At 40.0% G+C, this 15,856-nt stretch overlaps 1 protein-coding gene across 4 annotated transcripts in view; it reads left to right on the top strand.

The window, feature by feature from the left end:
• The first annotated feature begins 4,858 nt into the window (after positions 1-4,858).
• LRRC56 (leucine rich repeat containing 56) overlaps positions 4,859-15,856 on the top strand; it is a 59,401-nt gene continuing 48,403 nt past the window's right edge. Inside the window, exons 1-3 of one of the 4 annotated variants that reach the window (XM_082760605.1) lie at positions 4,859-5,049; positions 5,444-5,580; positions 6,314-6,463. In XM_082760605.1, coding sequence (XP_082616731.1) covers positions 6,419-6,463 — 45 coding nt within the window. In that variant the 5' untranslated portion in view covers positions 4,859-5,049; positions 5,444-5,580; positions 6,314-6,418. The remainder of the gene's footprint in view (positions 5,050-5,443; positions 5,581-6,313; positions 6,464-15,856) is intronic. The other 3 variants (XM_082760604.1, XM_082760606.1, XM_082760607.1) reach the window with 3 other exon arrangements.

Genomic DNA, 15,856 nt, shown 5'->3' on the forward strand with positions numbered 1-15,856 from the left:
GCCAATGTTTCACTGTGAGATAAATATTCAAAAAGAATTTAGTTAAAATTTGTTTAGGTCTAGTTCAGCTTGAAAAGATACAGCTTTGTACAAAATGCCATATGTTGCCTGACGAAGCTTTCCTTTCAGATTGCACTTTATGAATTCACATAAGCCCGTGAAAAGGAGCAAAAACAAATGCCTGCATTCAGTGAGTCAGAGAAAATGTTTTTTAACTGGATCTTCTCATTGCCCTTTCTTTTCATGCCAGATGTAGTTACAGCAAAATAAATTCAATTCACAGGCTTCTATCGTCCTCTGGATCTTTGGATCAGTTCTTAGTCCCACCAAGGCTCATTCATTGCTTCTGATGACGTCCTGAACACCTGCTGGGATCAAAACTGTTCTTACATCATCTTCTGAACTCAGTGACTTTAAGCACATGAAATCATTAGGTTAATACTATAATTGAGGTTTCAAGCAAAGCTCTTTCTAGGGATCTGAGCTAAGGTTTTTCAAAAGGTCACAGTAATGGCAAGTTCTTAATCAATACAGGAATAACCAAAGGTAGTAAATGTTCTGCCATACAGCAACATGGGGGAATGGTCCAGAAGAATGGTCATCCAGTCTGAATGAGGGAGTCACAATCACAGTTTAAATTCCTCACAGATCAGTTCTAATTTTTGCCTTGTATAAAATGGTGGTGAATGTATCTGTTCTGAGTTATCTACTTGGAATAATAAACTTTTGGAGGAACCTCTTTTACCATACATTCTGTATTTTACCTCGTAGTGTTTGCTGTATTTTATTTTGTGTAGAGATTAAATAAGAAAAATTGGAAATCAAATCAGAATGGTGAAAGCCTGAAGGTAATCTAAGTGCAGACTAACAACTAAATTTCTGTTCCTCTGCTTTCAATTGTAGTGTAGCACTCTGGCAGGGGTAGGATGGCTAATGAAAACTGAATACACAGAAATTGAAGTTATCCAGAGAGAATGCAAAATTTCAGGAGTTTAATACACTTTACCTAGCAAAAGAGTAATTTCTGCCTTGCTGTACTGAAAGAGCATCTTAAACAAAATTGGGATGATGCTACAGAGACTGAGGACTGCAAATGCGGTGCTGAAGATGCTGAGAGGCAAAGGAGAAGTGGTCTAGGCTAACACATACCTATCAGTCTGAATCCTAACAGTACATAAAACTTTAAAACAAATCTTAATTGAAAGCATAATTACCAAGGAAGATTACAGCTACCCTTTGTAAGAGGACTAATCTTCTAAATGAAGAGACTACTACAGATCTAGGTAGTTTGGGACTTCAGAATAGCCTTCAGTACTGTGCCCCAAAGGAAATGGGTTGTTTGCTAGAGAGGAATGTATTCTCAAAAGACAAAAAGGTGTTTACAGAGCTGGCTAATAGGGAGAAAAGATTGTGCTGAAATGGGGAGTATCAGGCAGAAAATTTGTAGTGGAGGTTCTTACAGACAATACTCATCTTAATTTCTGTTACAGCCCTTTAAAAAAAAAAAAAAAAAAAAAAAGGCATGCTAATGACATTTGATAATGATTAAACAGCATGATCAGAGAAAGATGGGAAAAGGGGATGGGGTAATAAGAACAGAATAAAATGTAGTGATACAAAGTGTAGAGTCAGGTACTTGGAAAACCTTTGGTTGTAGTGGGGATTTCCACTCCCCTTGTCTTCACAGATAGGGAAGACAAAAAGAGGAACCTCATTTTAGTAGTCAATGATTATGAGCAACCAATTCAATATAATCTCAATAACCCGTTCCCAGGATATACCAGACATGGTATTTCCAGTACAGAAAGGAGACTATTTATTCCACTGCATAAGACCTGGAGCAAATTACACTGTTCTGGTTACCCATCTTCAAGAAGAAAAGCTAGAAAAGAAAAACACAGATGATAAGAATTGTGAGCTTGCCTTTTATGATGGGAGATTTTGAGCTTGGCTTGTATGACTTAGCAAAATAAATGTCAAGATGAGATGAGAGTGGGCCCTATAAATATATCAGGAAAGCAAACATCAGAAAGGAGGAGTTATTTTTAGCTGAAAAATATTTTGGCAAAAGAACAAATAGGTATAAACTGGCAATAAATAATTTTAGCCTATAAATTAGGAGGTCTGCAATCCTCAGAGAGACACTTTGGACCCATCTTTCAAAAGAACAGCCTGACAGGTAGAAGATACTGACAGGTATCCAAATGATTCCCATGCAGTTATTTGCAATAGCAGGAAACTGGTTCCCCTAACCAGAAAACCCCTTCATGGTTCTGTGCTTCTAAATACAGTGCAATGGAATTCCTAAATGTTAATAATAAAACTATCAACTGCAATTAGTGATTAATCAGTAATATTTGTGAGTGAGTGGGATGAAGGTCCCTTCCAATCCCTAACATCCTGCGATTCTGTGACTGGCTGCTGTTTGGATACACAGGATAAAACCACAAGGACAGCTGTATCTCCTTTTCAAAAGACCGCAGAAGAAAAGCGTGTCTGTCTAGGCTTGGTTTTCAGAGAAAGTTTCACCTGATTCCATTCATTTGGGTAGCACCAAAATAATTAATCCAGTCTAACCTGTTTTAGCTTGTGGATTCTCACCTGTAATGGTGAGATCAAAATCAGGTCCAAGGTCTCTGAATGGGTCCAGAGTAGGCTAATTGTTAATACTGAAATTTAACATTTTCCACATTTCACGGCACAACTGAAGTATAACTCCTATAAAGCTTCATGTATGTACAACATGATTCCTGGATAGAGATCACATCAGTTCCACAGTTATTAATTTACAGGTTTCTCGCTGACCTTAGCTCAGCTCTGGGAATGGTGCCAGAACAATTACAGTAACTCTGAACAGTGCAGGCATAAAGCTCCTGTATTTACTCTGAAATTGTGCCAGGTTTTCTCTTGCTCAGCGATGGAAAGATGCATTTCTCCTTTGATTGGTTTCAAATAGTTCAGGCTGTGTTGGCTATAACAAGATTATTTCAGCAAAGAAGCAGAAGAATAAACTACTATGCAGAGGTGTGCATACACTATATACTTACTGCATGGATAACCTTTAGGAAATGTAAACCAAGAATAGATGTGGGGGGAAACTAAGTCAAGGTGACTTATGCTTGTTATCCAGAAGATAAGTGAAAGAATTGGGAATAAAATTCAAGTGGCAGATGCTTCATTTGGTGTTGTTTTCACTGAATCACACTACCTTCCTGGAGCACGTCAAGGCCCGTTGCCTTCCTTCCTGTGAAGGTGGGCAGCTGGACTGCAATGACAGCAGGTGGAGCTGAGTGTGCTCAACACCTCGGAAAAACAGGCCCCTGGTGATCTTCTCTGACGTTAATCAACTGTCAGGCCCTGCAAGAGGGGAGGCAACACATTTCCTGATCTGTGGTCTAAGATAGTGTTTTCCAAAGCCTAGAGTGAATTTCATGTTGTTGCAAAGGAAATGATGATGCAATCCTCCAGCAGCTGCTGTGCTCCAGCATCCTTGCAAAGGTACGGTATATATTGACCATGTGGGTACTGATGTGTGCGTGCAAGTAGTGTGTTCAAAATCCCAGCCTCTGTGTCTCCTGCTCAGACCTATCTTCCTACCCCCAACAGGAATGGTGCTAAGGGTTGTTCCCAGGAAAACAAGGAAAATCAGAGAAGTAAACCCTGAAAATTCACGCTTTTCACATGGGACTGCTGAGGGTGTGATCTCCTTTTCCTAGATTCCTGATTTATGAATGCTATATCCAAAGTGTGGAAATGTTGATTCTTCCTAACTGCAAGTGAAAATGATAAGAGCAATGTTCTGAATAAGTATATTGTGATGAGTCGGAAAGATCAGGTAATGTGTGTCTTTGAACAGGCAAATTTAATTTATGGACAGATGAGTCTGGATGATCGAATTAACCCGGCTTAATGAATTACTCCTTCTCAGTGGAGCTGTGAAAACTGTCTGTATTGTGCTTTAGTCCCTCGCTTTTTCAAATAAATCATATTAAGGCAAAGTAAACAAGTTTGGTTCAGAGAGTGGAAGGGCTATTAGTATGGTCAGTTACGATGGCCCTGCAGATGCCTGGTAAATTGTTGAATGGCAGGAAGTTAATCCCATACACTGGCCTGTCTGTGCCCTGGGTGCGTACTTAACACTAATGGCTGTGTCTTCATTCCCAAGCTCTTAGTTCAGCAGAAACATGCCATCATGCCTAACATACGTGGTACAAAGATTTGCTTTGGAAAGTCTGTGAAACATTCAGATGGTATACTTAGGAATGTCCCAGAGAATCCCCCCCAGCTCCCCCCAGAATTAGTAAGTATTCTTTTTTCATACCAGGGGCTGAATAGTGGAAAAGTAACAGGATGATGTGCTAGCACTGCCCACCCAGGAGATGGTGAATGGGTTTGAATGGTACATTGCTGCTTACCCGAGCATTGCACCGACAGAGCAATGGAAGTTGGAACATGTCTGCTGGACCCACATTATGACAAACCAAATGTCTAAGCTTTTTGGCCACTCTGCTGTGGAAATTTAGTCTTTGTTTCATTGGTTTGTTTCTTGGGTTTATTTATTAATTTTTTTGTTGGTGGTGTTTATTTTGTGTGTGTTTTAGCACTGAGAGCTGGAGGGGTAACCAGCCCTGGGAGAGCTGTTAGCGGTGCACAGGGTAGCCAGCGGGGTGGCAGAACCCCTTTTTACAGGATTCCCAGTCACGTGCCAGTCTGCAAAGCCGCCTTCAGATCCCGAAGGGCACAGCCATGCCCCCACAACCCCCTAATTTTTCCTTAATGCCCGCAACGGGCCCCCTGCCAGCCGTGCCCGGGGCCTACCCGGCGGCGGGCGGTTGCCGGGTGACGGCCGGCCCCGGGCCGCAGGTAGGGGCCGGCCCTGCCGCGGGGCCGGGCGAGGCGGCTCCCAGGGAAGGCTCCGGGGCCCTTCGTTTCACGGCTCAGCCCGGTTTCGGCAGCTCCTAACCCCGGGGGAGGCAACCCCGGCTCCTGGTGCCTCGGTCGGTCGCGGGGGTGGCAGCCCGGAGCAGCCGGGCAGCGGCGCAGGGCGGGGTTTGTGCTTTGTTATTAACTACTTTGCGCTAACTAGCGACAGAAGGCGGAGAGGGGTAGGGCTTAACCTGCTAAATGCCTGCTTGCTGTTAAAGATTTTCAAAGGGGCTTTTGTAGCGATTCAGTTGGTCGGCTGGGCTGCATCTGGCACGCTCCGAGGCTGGCGTTGCTGTAGCAAAAGGTTTGTTTGGGGCTGGTGGCGAGCCGGCTGTGCCCAACCGTGCCTTGGTGTTTCACGCTTCGGTAGAAAAAGATTTCGGTGAATGAACAGCCCAGGTCGCTTCCAAGTTGTGGAAGCATCCCTGAGTGTGTGTGTTTTTTTGTTTGGTTGGTTGGTTTTTTTTTTTTTTTTTTTTTTTTTTTTTTTTATGTTGAGCTTTTCCATAATTTTCAGGTCCTTCTGAAAGACACAACTTGCAAATGATGGCTGAGTAGGCATCGATTATAAAAATGCAGCTTCTTCGTATGGGTTTGAAGCCTTGTTCAGTTTTTTGCAGAAAGGGCTCCTTGTGTGTTCCTGGTATGCTCCTGGTATGTTCCCTACCTTAGGATCTATATGTGATACAGAGAGTGATTTAGGGAGGAACCCACTACAAGGAAGAGGCTTATGATGCAGGTGTTGCCTGTAGTTTTTAATAGACAGTAAATATACTGAACTGAATAGCTCAGGCTCTCCCATCAGCCTGTCAGTAAAGCCTGTGCTGTCATGGCTCTGCACCTAACCTGTAGCATTTGCTTGGAAAGATCACCATTCCGTGATAAATATGTTTCTCTTCACCTGTTTGTTCTTCATTCCAACTGCTTTTGCAAGGCAACATTTTCAGGTGCATGATACAGTGAAAATATATTCAGTGTTGCCTTTTACCTGTTACAGCCTGATGCCAAGGCTTTCTGTAACAGATTCTGCTTATTCTTAGAGGCTAGGAAATGACTGGTTTTTGAGTAAATAATTGTTCAGCAAATAAGTTCTTTTTGTACATGTGTAGATTCTTCTGTACTAAATCCTTCATGTTCTTATGTTTTCCTTGGGAAACTTCAGTTACACTTTCATTAAGCTCTTCTAGGCTGTAGATCTTAATGTCCTGTTACACTTTTCAGACCTATGGAGCATGATCTTCTGTTTTAGCTGATGAAGTACTTTGTGTTATTAACTGTAGAATGCTCAGTCTGTGTCATGTTGTGGGTTTTTTTTTGTGTGTGTGTGTGTGTGTTTTGCTTTTTTTTTTTTTTTTTTAAGACCATGTTCTTACTGTTGTTTAACCAGGATATGGAGTAATGAAACAAGAAATTGCACTATAAGCAAATGCGTCATTGAAGATAAATGGAGATGAATGACTGACTACTCAATGAAAGCCTCTACAGCAGTGGGATGGAAAGCAAAAGAGAAAGAGCAACAGTGCCATTGAAGGAAAAGGTAAAATAACTGAAAATGTATAAAAGACTGAAAATGCTTCAGTACTTAAAAAAAAAAAAAAAAAAAAAAAGGCTCCCATTTATTTTATTTCTCCATTTTATGTGTTTTGTCTGACAAATAATTTGCACAAGAGAACTTTCATTAAAAATGAAATGTTCAGATATGTCAGAGGTCAGGGTTGCTGTCGTTAACAGATTTTTTTTTTTTTATTATGTTTTTTCTGGTCTATGTGTTCTCTGTTGGCCTTAATACTGAGAACATGGGTAGGGAGATGAAACTTCAGACAGTGTGTACCATTTTTAGTGAGAGAAAAACGGTCAGTGCCCTGTGCTCCTCTGCGGGCTGTGCAGTGAAGAGTGGGAACTGCATGCCTGCACATTCCTGTAGGGCTTACCTCAAGAGATTGGTAAGTGGGTACATACACCTATGGCAGTTTGTTAATTCAGTTGTACACTGCTGTCAGTGGAAGAGAGAACATCAGACTCCGTCCTCAGCCCTTTGAAATCATCAGCCTGTTTTTCCTCAACTCTAGGGACCTGATTCCATCTGAAAGCAGGATTCAGATTCAATGCAAGACCAATGTGAGTTTAGTATGAGAGTAGGGTGATTAATTGTTATTACTATTAGTGTGTGTGTACTTATTTAACTGAAGCTTCTTAAGGGCATGGTTAAAGAAACACAATTAATTTCCAAGTTTGAAGTAGTATAAAATTTAATTCTGCAAAATAGTATCATTATGTGATAGACCATAAATTTGGGATTGCCAGATTTGTCACTAATGTGAATGGTTTAATATTTATTCAGGAGGAATTATGAATAGGTCATTTTTAAGTAAGAAAATTCACGAGCTTCTCAGAGAAATTAATGTGTAAATTTAATTTGCCAGTAAAATGGTTAGTGTCCTTATACTTTCAGTAGATTCTTAAGTTGGCTTAAAAAACACTTGGGAGGGAAACCTATTTTATATCAGTAGGACTGCAAGTCCCTGCTATAGTATAAATCATAAGTCCAGATTTGCTGTGACAGATATAATAAAAGCTAATTTATCTGTATTAAAAGAAAAAGATTGTAGACTCTGGCCAGTTCAAAGAAGCATTATGTGATTATTATTATTATTAAAAAAAAAAAAAATTCAGAAAGCACTTTTCTTTTATTGTAGTATCTCACATGAAAGATTTGAAGTACAACAAACTCTGATTCTTTATTCTGCAGTTTTTGCACCTTGAGTTTTAATTTTTCAGCATTGAGTTCTAACACTACTTTGGTTTCTCTTTTTTTTAATGTTACTAGTATAAGTAATGTTTGGGTATGTTTTTGTTTTATTTTAATAGAGAATCCATCCAGGTTCAAAGCAATGAACATGGCGAGGAAAGGTGTATAGAATGGAGGGCTTGAAATAAATTACTGCTTCTTGGAAAAGAGCATTCAGCTACTGTGCTAGTTCTCTGAAAATATCATCTTGCAGCTGGTCAAAAAGAAACAGTGTTAAAACTTCTAAGAGAAGGAATCGAAAAGACTATGAATTCATGTCCTGTCTCTGTGCCTGTATCTTGAATCTTATGTGCAGTTCTGACCTTGGAAAGTAAATGGCAGAACTGAAATTGGTTCCATGAAATAGAACAAAGATGAGAAATGGAAAAGAGACAAAATAAAATAAGACTCTTCAGCTAGAAAAAAGATGCAAAAAAATGTATAAACTAAGGAATGGTGTGGATAGATGAATAGATTGTCCATAATTGTGTCTAACCATTTGTGACTTCATTTATAATTTTAGTCTTCACAACAACCCATGACAGTAACATCTACAATCTAAACAAATACGGTGCAAAAATACCCTTTTTTCCTTTTAAAAAACTGCTTTTTGTTAATCCATAGTCGTTGGATGACTGCTTGCCATAAGACGTGACAAATAACTGCTTCCCTAATTATTTTCCCTGGCTGTCAAACACAATACACCTTTTGGCTCGGGATGTTACTAACTAGCTGATTGCCAGAAATGAAGACAATATGTCAGAGGAAGGATTGCTTGGGACTACTTCTGTTTCTGATAGTATTTTTTTAAGCATCTGTTTCTGCCTAGAGTAGCTAGCTGGCCCTCTGCCTCGACCCAGCATGACAGTTATAACACAACCTAATTAGTAGCCTAAATTGATTTTATAAAGTCCTTTGCACTGTAAGTTGTCTGCTCTTGCTAAAATTTTAGGGCTGGGTGTTACTAAATAAGCTCCTGCACCGTCTTGCACTGCTTGGTGTTTTCCTATGAGTTAAATTAGAATTGGTTTCCTCTCATTCAATATACCCCATGTGAGCAACACATGGAAATCGGAAACATCCCAGCATTGAAAATGACTCTTTGAATGGCTTCGCATGCCATGGAATCTCTTGCTTCAATCAGTTTAATTACCTAATAAAACGGGCTGAAAATTGTTGAGGGGCAGCAGAGCACTTTAAAACTCAGAAATGCTATATGTGATGCATTTTCATCCTGCATAGAAGTTTGGATTTCAAAGGGCTCATAAAAGCAGTGCAACAGTAGCTAGAAAAAAAAATGTCTGTTTTTATTGTCCATTTCTGAGATGGAATCTGGGAACGCTTCTAAACGGTGGATAATAAAAACGCTTTGAAGACCAAGAACAGTTTTTCTTCTTGGCACATTTAGACTGTCACCTTAAGTCCTGGGTCCAGGGGCCAGACTAGCCTGACAACAAGCAGCGATGTTGTAAGCTTGATCTGGTATTTTGCTCCTCCCTGGTACATCATTCACCTGTGCAGAGAGACAGTAGTGGATGCATCTCTTTACTTTGTGTCTCAGAAAACAGAGCAGCACTGTGACAGTTTTATTCTAATGAACGGAGAGAGCCTACAAGAGCTTTGGACATAAAGGAGAAAATGGGGAATGCATTGGAGAGACACCAGTGTACAGGTCACTCAGCTTCTTCAGGTGGGAGAGGATCAACTGATGTTAAAGTCTCTTGCATTAAGCCCCAGACAAAGACAGTAGGGCTAGGCTAAAAGCAACATTTATGCAGAGTGAGAAGGTTTTTTGTTTAACAGGACAAGATAATTAGGGCAACACTAAACCAAAAAGTATGTTTGCAATGCAAGGGAACACTTTCCTTCTTGATATTGTCCCTTGTCTTTGCAACACTGACATTGCCTTGTATATAATATTTTTCAGTGAAATTTTAATTCTCTGTGGGACATACAAACTTGCGCTTTAATCCTCTGCAACTGATGAGAGTGAATTTCAAACTACTTGCACAGCATGGCTACCAGCAGAATATGGTAGGATCAAGACAAATCAGCTGGCAAATGCGTTTAATCACTGACAAAAGCTGTATTTATTAAATACCTAGCTCTGTGCTAATAGAAGATATCCAAAGACCTCACCCGCTGGCACTAATTCAATGAGATGGTTGCTTGAATGATGAGTTAGCTGTAAGCCACGCATTCAGATCTTGATTATTTTTTATTCCCCCTTAAAATATGTTTTCGTCACGCTGCTTCTTACTTTTTAAATATATATTGCAGCCTGTGTATTTAGACAGTATTGTTTATTTTTCCAGATGTTAAACATCTTAAGTGGAGAGATCCCTGAAGATAATTTTTCTTTTAACGTACTCAGACTGGAATACAGACTGAAGGATGTGCAGTGCTGATCTTGGGCACTGAGGGTTGTCTGGCTGCCTTTCTGCAGCCCAGCTCAGAAGCAGTATGCTGGGATTCATGTTTTTAAGTTGTCTTAGTCAAATCAGAAACTAAACAAGAAACAGCTGGGCAACTTTTACCTTTACCCGTGGGACTTTTTGTTAACCAGACTCCCTCAGCATGCCGTGGCTGATTAATTAGAACAGGGACCGTCAGCCTGCTCGTAGACCACATGTCGTAGAGGTGTTGTAAAGAAGAAATACCTATTTTGGGGGCCTTGTGGGAAAGCCTTTGTTAATACCTTAAATGATACCAGCAAATACTTCTGTCTTAAGTGAGGTAGGTGATGAACATTTTTACTTGGGTACTCGCTTTTCACTAGGTGTAAAGTTATTCATGTAAATCTTCAGGATTAGGGCCTTAAAACAACAGTGCTGAGTTAGCTTTTCCTTTTGGAGCTTGGAGAGCATGTAGCACACAGATAATTGCCTGACACTTCAAGATGGCCCTGTGTACCCCAAAACTGGTTGTGATTTCTTAACCGTATTGCTCTTAATAAAGATACTCTTTCTACAAAATCTTGCTTTGTTATGTCCTCAGAGCATCACAACTACAGTAAAATACCTCGTATCTGCAATTTAAGTAACTGTTGAATATTTGCTTGTTATGTGAGAATACTGGTCCTTTTGAATGCTAGGAAGGTAAATGACGTGGCTGACATTTCAGAGAAAATAATTGCTTGGGTTATTGTCCTTTGAAGGTTACAGAATATCTGATGGATATTAGGATAATCAATGGAGTGTTAAACCTGAGACCAAATCTTAATTCATTCTGAGAGGATGCATGTATCTGTGCATTCTGTCTTCTGAAATAAGATAGGATATTGGAAATAAGGTCCAAAGAGAAAAATATTAAGCATTTTCTTATGAAAGCCTTCATTTAGGCTGGTACTATGGTTCAAATTAATATCTGTACATTGGGAATAATTAAAAAGAATAATTTACTTTAACAAAGCTGAAACTGTAATGTTAAGGACTGCTTAAAAATAATTATTTTCCCCAATTTTTGTCTCCAATGATATCTGTTACATTTAAGGTGTTGATGAAAGGTAAAATGGTGACGGGTTCTTCTTGTCTCCTCCACTGCCGAAAACAATCGTAGGAGACCTCCTGGCAGCACCTTGGGTGTGCTGTTTTTCCACAACGTCTGTTTTTAACCTACTGTTTCCACATCCTACCCCTTGCTTTTCTCCTCTTATGCTGATTGTGGAGAGGGGTGAGGACAGAAAGCAGAAGAGCCTCTTGAGACATTTCCTTGCAAAAGAAAATTATAAGAAAAAATGTATCCAGGGCATCTTGCAATTTCAGCCCAGGATTTAGGTAATCCATGCTCGTTCAGCGTTCATAGCCACGTTCATTCAAAGTGCATAACCACTTGCACCCCAGCAGGTATCAGTGAATGTTCGTAGCCAGTAAGATGTTGCCGCTGATCCCTTCCTGCCACAAAGCTCTAAAACTAAAAACAATTGAATGGACTTTGGGAGTGTCTTTGACACGTAACAGCACATATAATAAAGAGCAATGTGCTTTTTATCCTGCTATCACAACATTTGACAAGCTGGTTCCAGAGTGATTTAATTTAGAGGCATTTCCAGCACACGTGATAAAAATTTCTCATCACCTTACAACCTCTTTGGCAGGATGTGGGAAAGTATTACCTATCTAGCTTTTTTAATAGATGCAATCTGTAGATATATAAAGGAAGAACTGGTGGCATTTAAATGCATTGCCTTTTTATTTATTACTGCTCTGTTTTGGAAGAATATGAAACACCTTTTACCTCAAGAGTGTCGTCTCAAAGCCAGTCTGGGTTTGTAGTGTGGGCTTTCCTCTCTAGGGCCACTACTTCTTTGGATGACAGCGCAGTTTGAGCTCAGCTTTGTGCATGGAAGAATGCAAAGACCAGGAAGCTTCCAAGACCTTTTCCTGAGGACTAAGTGGGATGCAGATCCTGAGGCTTACCCACCATGGCCATGGCAGCTCTGGAGCAGGATTTACATGTAATACCAAGGGACCACTGGGTGCTTGTACAGCTTGTAACACCATAAATAAGGAGGGTCAATATGTTTGCTTCATGTGCAAGTTTGGTTGCTTGAACCAAGGCCTCAAACTGGCTGAAAGATTAAATAAAGCCACCATTTTAAGCATTTGAGTCATTCAATGTCATTGAAGTTGGTGAATTTTGAAAGATGTTGAATGGGAGGAGAATTGTACTTGATATTTCAGCATTCTCATAAAAACGTTTCTTAAAAGGGCCATATAAATGGAATGTTTATGAACACTTTATAGTGTTTATGTGATCACTTAATATTACAGCAGCATTGCTGAAGTAGGCATTACCTCCTTCTGTTTAACAAAATCAGATGATTAAAACAATATCATCTACTCATATATGAGAAAAAAAAAAGATTCCCATTAATACCAAGTCAGATGTTTTATTTTCCAGCATTTTAAAGTTGCACCTGCTAAAGCAGAGTGCTGTGTTGCAGAATGCTTTATATCGCATAAATGGAGCAGGAACTGTTTTTGCCATTAGGGGTGGATTATTGTAACAGTAGTTTCCTGATGACATCATAGCAAATTCCAGCTGCCCAAACAGTTATTTTCCAGAAGAGGTTATCTGTAGTGCACTTGCACAAAATTACACTTAAAAGGACACTCACAGTTCCCTTAGGACTTATAACCCAGACCTTTGTCAAATCCTTAGTGAACACCAAATCCTTTGCGGTAAGTATGGCCCCTGCTGTAACTTCTGGTTCTGGATTAAACAAAAACAGGGCAGCAGAAACTAAAGCCTGCAGTGCGAGTTTCCTGTCGTGAAGGGGTGGTAAAATGGCTCTGAGATGTTTTTTCTTCTGGAGAATTTTTCGGCTGGTGACATAAAGATAAGGGCATACAGCTTGTGGTACCCTACCTGAAATGACACGCTCCTCCCTGTAGAGAGGAGCTTTAGGAAGCCATGGGTAGCCAAAGAGCAGAAGAGGATGGTGGTTTAGAAACTGGCTTAAGGGAGCAGAGATTCATTTCTGTGGGGGATGTTATCCTCCTTTGTTTGGGGCTAGGCAAGAAGAAATGAAATCAATAGGAATTTGCTAGGAGCTGGGAAAGAGGATCTGTGAAAGCCCAGGAAAGTGTTTCATCTCTACCACAGCAGAAAAAAGAGAGGTAGAAACCCACTCTCCTGGGCTCCTGTTCTCCTGCCTAAAATCATATGGGCTGTGAGATAATCTTGGTGTCTCTGAAGGCTAGCTGAAGATTGATGTGTTTTCTGCTTCCAGGTGACTCGGTATTCCAAAAGGGCTGGGTGGCTCGTGTGATGGCATCAATGCAATGCCTGCAGAGCTGCTAGAGGCAGCAGAAACTTACAACAATCATGTTGGGGGCTTTCAAATGGTAAACTGAGTATGCTGAATATTCCCTCGACCTTGGGGACTTTGCTTTTTATTTCATTTCCCAGTACGTCTTTAATGCACAGATTTATACATCTCTCCTAGGGTAAATCTTGGTTGATTACTGTTGTTTGTTTTTAAACAACAGTAGCCTAATTGTTTAGACAAGCTCTTTAGGTAATATCTTGAAGGCTGCATTAGAAATTATAATGCATAGTCACATCATTCACGGGGTATTTCCCAGACTTTAAGGAAGACTTCAATAATACGGAGTCAGACATTTCTGGCAATTGCTGTATTCGAAACACATGTTAATACACATTTAATGAAGAATTCACAATTCTATCATTGACTCTTAGATAAATGTTGTAGGAAGACAATTAAGTCTTGGAGTTTTACCAGTTTGTTGGATCCTAAGAACATCAAATAACTCTTCTCTGCCAAATTTTTCTAGCAAATTACAGTATTCTGCAGGGATTTCTAATAACATGTTGTTCCAAGGCTCATTTAATTTTAATAATAATTTCTCTTAGCTTGGCTAATCTATGTATGTTGAAAGTGTCATACAGTTTTTAGTGGAGCTTCACAACGCACCCGTAAATTGAATAGCTTAGCGTTATCGTGCTCTCTGCAGGAGGGAGAGCGGCAGCGGTGGAGGAAGCTGGCAGATAAGCTGCTTGTTGGATCCGGGGTCTTCCAGCTCACTGGTCATTCATTTCTCCTGCACTCATTGATTATCTGCTCCTAGTTATCAATGCATAAGAGCCTGCGAAATCGAGACCCCTGATGCAAATCTCGCAAACACTAATTCACCGTCTTCTTTCATTGTTTTATTCTCAATGTTCACGTGCAGGGTAGGCCCCCCTCCTTTTCCTACAAATTTCTGCTATTACCCAAGTCTTCCATCTACTCATTGGCATTGCTTTGCTTTCCCGTTTATTTCTCTGAAGGTTTGTGTTAGGTTCTGTTAGCTTTCATTGTTTTTGGTCTCCCAGAGTCTTGCAGGAATGTTCTGCGCTACCATTCATATATATCCAAAGTATATCCAACGCAGCCATCTTCTCTGGGGAGTACATCTTCAGGTTCATGACTTTTCAGACCCCTTTAATAACAACGCAGGCCCTTGTGAGCTGTTCCCCTGAGGCATCAACTAACGTTGAGGTACCAATCTTAACTTTTCCCTATCCCTTGTTTTGAGGATGTTTTGAAGTGATGGAAGCACGTTCAAACGATTAGCTTTGTTTGCTGACAGTACCTCAATTTCATCCCAGACAATCTGTGATGAAAATACTTTTCTCCTTTCTAATCCATTGTTACAATAATTACAAGCAGCGGATCGATAGCAGGAAGTATAGAATTGGAAGTGTTACTTCAGGTCTTAGGCCACAAATTGATCTGCTTGTCAACGCGTAAGTAAGTGCTGTATCAACACATATTTCAAAGATTGGAGGGCATGCTGAAGTGTAATAGCGATGGGCTGAAGGAAGGAGAAAAATAATTTGTTTTATGCAAGTGTATTAACTCTTTACAGCCCAAATTTACACAATCTTGCTCTTCTCATCTGTTTTGCACTCATGTTGCATCAGTAATTTCTGACTATTGACCCATTTGGCTCCAGTAATGTACAGGATTATCTGGATAATAATGACTGCTTGAATTAGGAGGAGCCAACAGTATTACACATGATCCAATGTAAGTCTCTTATAATTGTCAAAGTGTTGCAGCATTTGTGTGGCAGATATTCTAATCCAAGCCAGTTATTGAGCAAAATTTATTTTTCTTAGGGAAATAAAGGCAACACCACAAGACCTTCATATCATGTAAGTTTTTAGAATCTCCTTGGACAACTGATGACTGTTACAACTCAGTGTGGTGGCTACACCATAACTATGTGCTCTGAAGAACAGAGAGGAAAGAAACCCAGAAACTATGGAATTCTTCAGAGGAAGAAACATGTTAGAAATTGATAGGTTTGGTTTTGTTTCCCCGGAAAGTAAGAAACATGGTATTGTGAGATCACTTTTTCCTCTTAATGGAAAGAAGTGTGGTAGTTGTACTACTATGGGCATGCTGAGGTTTTAGAAGCTGCATGCACCACTGCTCAGCTCGTTTTGTGGTATTTATTTTATAAGCCATTAGAAAGATTGAAAAAAAGTTGTCTGTCTCTGAAGAATGTGTCCTTTTATATCTTTGAGAAACGAACTTTGTGATGGCTCAGAAGTAGCACACTTAAGAGGCCAGTTTCATCTTTGGGAATGCTTATCAGGTACATGCAGTGACTCCTGAGGAAGAATATT

Source organism: Aythya marila (genome assembly GCF_965140915.1).
Source record: "Aythya marila genome assembly, chromosome: 5".
Classification (NCBI taxonomy): Eukaryota; Metazoa; Chordata; class Aves; order Anseriformes; family Anatidae; genus Aythya; species Aythya marila.